The sequence below is a fragment of the Branchiostoma floridae genome, chromosome 9 (genome assembly GCF_000003815.2).
Source record: "Branchiostoma floridae strain S238N-H82 chromosome 9, Bfl_VNyyK, whole genome shotgun sequence".
NCBI lineage: Eukaryota > Metazoa > Chordata > Leptocardii > Amphioxiformes > Branchiostomatidae > Branchiostoma > Branchiostoma floridae.
This window is the reverse complement of record NC_049987.1, coordinates 17,204,642-17,209,985: the sequence shown is the minus strand read 5'-3', so window position 1 is coordinate 17,209,985 and position 5,344 is coordinate 17,204,642. Positions and strand designations below refer to the sequence as shown.

Below are 5,344 nucleotides of genomic sequence, written 5' to 3'. Positions count from 1 at the left end.
TCTATCACTCAAAAATCACAACCATATGCTCGAATAGCATTTCCAGAACCAAGGAATCAAAAACGAAAGCTCCGCTGCAGTACCTTATCAAGCTACAAGAAGGACCAATATCTTAGCACTTCTAGTTCTCATCATCATCTACCTACAGGCCAAACAATGGCATAGCATGTCCAGAACCAAGAAATAAGAAACGAAAGCTTCGCTGCATGCAGTAACTTATCAAGCTACTTAAAAGACCCTTGTCTTGCGGACCCCGTTTATATACGGGATGGACATATCTAACCCTTGTCATGCTGAGCTATATTGTTATGAGTTTGGGGTATTTCTCATATCAAAGACTGCTCTGCTATTAGAAATAATACCGAAACTAGTACTAATGATTAGCCTACCCCATTGCAATACTATACCAAAGATTTATGTCAGCCCTTATTGTTATGTTAACTAGGTTGTTAAGCTTTATCCTATACCTATATTTTGTACTTTGTGTAATAGTTGTTGCCATACATTGTATCATATAAAATTGTCGTGCAATAAAGTTCTTCTGTAAAAGTTGCATACCACTGCAAAGAACATCGAATTGGGGAGTAAGTCTGCAGCAGCGGAACACAACACAGATCAAGTTTTACTTATCTGGTGAAGCCATCAGCTCTGGGGGGGGGGGGGTTAAATTGGCCAAAAAAATAGCAGGACAAGGGTTACCATTTCTAGTTCTCATCATGATCTACCTACATGCCAAACATTGAACAATCTATCTAGGCCTTATCGAGTTATCGGATCTCGAGAGTTGTGCTGTTCCTTGCTTTTGACAGCGAAGATCATTTCTTTGGAATACCTGAAGTTCTTGCAACTAGGCATGCTTCAACATTTGACTTGCCCTTGAGGTACAATCAAACAATCATGAAAAGAAACAAGTTATTATTATGTCATAGTGTGGTGCTATTAACTAACTCAACAATAAAGGCAGTGGAGAACATATTTAAGTGAAATATCTTGTCTTTATCGTACAATAATGTTTGATGAAGTTTTATTGCAAATTCGTGCCCATGGGGCTAATTGCAAGTGAACAAAATTAAAAATTAAGATTAACGTATACTAACATGAAGTAATTGATCCTACAACATTGTGCAGGATGCCACTGTGGACGAGCTGATCAACAAGATCAGTGATATGAACGGCATACCTGCGAAGACCCAGCGCATCTTGTACACAACAAAGCAGCTTGAGTATGGTCGTAACAAATACCTCTCGGACTACAACATGGAAGACCAGTCCAACCTTACGGTGTTGCTGCGACTCCCTGGAGGCAGTGGCACCTATGGAGTCATTGACATCGATGGAGGTAGTGACTACGATGGAGGCAGAGACTACGATGGAGGCAGTGACACCGATGGATTCAGTGACAATGATGGAGGTAGTGACTACGATGGAGATAGTGACTACGATGGAGACAGCGAAACCGATGTATACATAGACAGTGACAACGATGGAGGCAGTAACAACGATGGAGGCATTGACAACGGTGGAGGCACTGACAACGGTGGAGACAGTGGCAACGGTGGAGGCAGTGACAACGGTGGAGACAGTGGCAACGGTGGAGGCAGTGAAACCGTGGAATACTTGCCTCCTCCGCCGATTGGGCGAACGTATCTCCCCCATGAAACCCTCGCGAATCCGAAGCAACTGGACGAGGACGTCGAGACTACCGAAGCTCCTGATATGATCAGCTGGGAGGATGACCCCAACACTCCCCGAGCCAAGATGTCCTGTGGACACGCCATCACTCCGGAGACACTCACCACGTACTGCGAGAGTCTGCTGAGGTATATCTGGCTCTTCATTATTTTCTTAAGTAAGCTCCAGAAGGGAGTGTTATTTATCTAATAGATCAAAAAGGTAAAAACGTGTACTGCTTTAAATTACAAGTATACGATAAAACACCGGTACCCCACCTAATTTTTTTCAGTTTATTGCTACTTTCTGAACGATTTTTGTGTCGACTACGTGCAATTCGTGTTGACGGTTGCCTTGGGGGCAAAGCGAAAGGGTGGGGACAAGCGGAATTACACCGGGGGTAAAGATGAACAGCGGGGGCACAGATGGATTACAGGGGGTCAAGGGGAAGTCCGTGGGGAAAGGTTAACGGGTCGGGGGAGAAAGCTGTAAAAAGTTAGGTGTGAGACAAACCAGTCCCGCGTGCCTCAAAAGGATTTAGTCTGCTACTAATTCCCAAATACTCTATAATAAAATCAAACAATCTGTATATATATATTTATATGTATATATGTATATATATATATATATATATATATATATATATATATACAGGATGTATCTGACAGCCAAAGCTAAGGCTACAAACATAATTTCAGAGGCGATAAGACAAATTCATCTTGATGAGTGTTCTTTGATATTTTATGAACAATATGCCTTAGTATTAACTTCAAAGTTCATCTGTGTCGGTAGAAGTCATTCTTGAAATAGTTGAACTGTAATTTCCAACACCAAAATTGGACTCACTGTGCAGTGGAAAATTTGGGTGAGTCCAATTTTGGTGTTGGAATTTACAGTTCAACTATTTCAAGAATATGCCTTAGTGGTGTTTTTACCGCCTCTTTTGTATGCCAAAAATATTTACGATGAAGGAAGTGTCTATACGTAAAGAGAATACATGTGTAGGGTCTACATGGTGTTAGTGAGTGCCATATTGTTTTACAAACACACCTCTCGTGATTCACTACATGTTGAATACTGCAACATGTCGGCTGATTATGTAGTCATCAACACGTTATCTATCAGTAAATTACACCCCCTTCTGGAGTTTAGTATACCTTTAATCATGCTATGGTTGTGCGTATACGTGACGACACATATCTTGCTTATACCCCCTTTCCACTAGGACGGCGCTCTTGCCGTGCTCTCTCTGCGACCTAAAATTTGACATACTGCTCAACGAATTGCGTAGAAAAGAAACGAATCTTTTTACACTTAATGTGTTTAGTTGTCTTCTCAGTCGCACTTTTGCGTTTTGTATGATATACCTGGTATGAAAGGCAAAGTTTATAAACATCTAGGTTGCAGTGAGAACGCAGCGCGATCGCCATCTAGTGGAAAGGGGGCCTAATCTTTCATGAGATTGGCGTGGCTATAGCTTCAATCAAAGGTATTTCGTTGTTTCTTATTTCTCAAGTGCAGGGAAGTACGTCTTCAAGTGCCCTTACAACAGTACAAGTGGGAGCTACTGCGGCAAGGAATGGACCTATCTGGAGGTCCGTCGCCTTGCCGTGCTCACAGCGGCTGAGAAGAAGCAGTTCGAAACCATGATCTCCGACAACTACATCTACAAGGGGATGGGCATCCAGGAGTGTCCCAAGTGCCACTCCTTCTGTGAGCGCATCAACAAGAAGGACAAGCGAGTGGTGTGCCCCCTGTGCTCGGCCACTGACGGCGTGGAGTTCCACTTCTGCTGGCTTTGCCTGCACGAGTGGGTTGGAGGAGGTGTCGAGAAGTGCGGCAATGACAACTGCAGTGGCGAAGATCCGCGCCTGAAGATCCTCCGCGACTGCAAGAAGAAGACCATCGTGGGTGTCCATGGCTGCCCTGCCGTCAGGGCCTGTCTGAAGTGCGGCATGCTCATCGAGCACGAGAAGGCCTGCAAGCACATGGTACGGTGTTAAAGCTTACCACATATTACACCTGAAAGCACATGGTACGGTGTTGTAGCTTACCACATAACAAGATGTCTTTGTCTTCTAGTGAACTTTCCCACTTTTGTTGAAAGAATGAATGAATGAATGAAAGAAAACTTTTATTGTACATTTATGCTCTCGAACAAGCTAAGTGCAGGTCAAAGTGAATAGAGTACAGTTCCTAGTGATTCTAAGTACAATTCGTGTAGGGTGACTAAGACTACAAAGTCTAAAGTATACTAGTATGCACAGGTTCAACTTCTTCTCGCTTCTTAAGACAGTTGTAAATGTAATGGCAGATGGAGTTTAGAATACATGGTTTGGTGCATGAGGAATGTGAATTTGATAGTGTTATTTTTCAATAATGACCAGATATTGTCAGTTGGCGTTTCAGCTGAGATACATCCTTCTGCGTTTGCATCAATGAAACGTTATTTTTTACTTACGCCCTGAAATATTCCCTGTAGCTCGCAAATTCATCGATAGACTCTCCGAATGAGGACCAGTCATCAGTCATGTTTGAGTCACTGATTGTTTGATATTCCCCCTATTTCCAGACCTGTGTCTGTGGTCAGAAATTCTGTTTCATCTGCCTGAAGCCCAGCCTGGACGGAATCTACCAGTGCGGCAGTTTTAACAGCCCGTGCGAGATCGCGGGCGTGCAGAAGACCATTCCTGCCGACAACTAATTCTAATGTTTCATGATTCTACTCACTCTCCTACGCAGAGACATCCAACGGCGCCAGCAAACCAACTCTTGTCTGTACTCTACTATCTCAACCTTCACCATCAGTTCCTGACCGCCCTGCTTATAACTATCAATGGATATATATGCGAGATCCCTTTTGAAAACTGAACGGTCTATTCTCTGATTGGCTGACAGTTGGTTTCACGCCCACAGGAACGCATGGTGACGGTTGAGATAGCAGAGTACACACCGGAGGCGGTTAGATGTCTCTGCGTAGAATAGATTTCACTGATCAGCTGACGGAATAGAGCAAATACATTTCCTAGCCATAAAAGAACGTAGACTAACTAACAGAGCACATGACCAGTATGTTATATTTTCACAAAATTTACAAAATCCCCGTGTTTTGATAATGTAAACTTGTGTTTCATATTCATAGTGCAGACGATAACTTTAAACGATTAAGGTCTCAAGTGGGAGTTTCTAACGACTTCGTAGATAGTCTGGCACCCTTAGGCCAATTCCACAGATAATTTTCAGCTTAAAGTATATAGGCGACTAGACTATCGGCGTCTTGCTACTTCCCGGTGAACCTTTCTTTGTTGGTATAATCTGTTGATTAATTTGGGCTGAAAACAATGATGAAACGTATTTCCTGCACAGCTATATAAAACGACGGGTGAGCGGGGCGGGTACAAAGTTAGGAGAATATAACACTGCCAGTATTTCAAAGGTGCTTAAAATCTTTTTTCCGTTTGGATCTGAACTTCGATCCAAACCATAAGGAAGCTTGAGTGGAAAATAAGATATTAACTATGCAAATAGGATCATATAATGATAGATTGAAATGCAATCATTTCTTACAGCCAGATAATGGTAATTTCATGCTACTAGTAGTGATGAGTACTAAATATATTGCTAATTATAAGGTTGCGGTGATTTGGGAAAAAAGACCATTAATGGATATATA

General features: G+C 42.4%; 1 protein-coding gene across 1 annotated transcript in view; it reads left to right on the top strand.

Moving 5' to 3' along the window:
• LOC118422233 (uncharacterized protein DDB_G0292642-like) overlaps positions 1–4,515 on the top strand; it is a 4,987-nt gene extending 472 nt beyond the window's left edge. Inside the window, exons 2-4 of the mRNA XM_035829752.1 lie at positions 1,129–1,820; positions 3,188–3,662; positions 4,244–4,515. Of these exons, the coding sequence (XP_035685645.1) occupies positions 1,129–1,820; positions 3,188–3,662; positions 4,244–4,375 (1,299 nt within the window). The 3' untranslated portion in view covers positions 4,376–4,515. The remainder of the gene's footprint in view (positions 1–1,128; positions 1,821–3,187; positions 3,663–4,243) is intronic.
• The last annotated feature ends 829 nt before the right edge of the window (positions 4,516–5,344 follow it).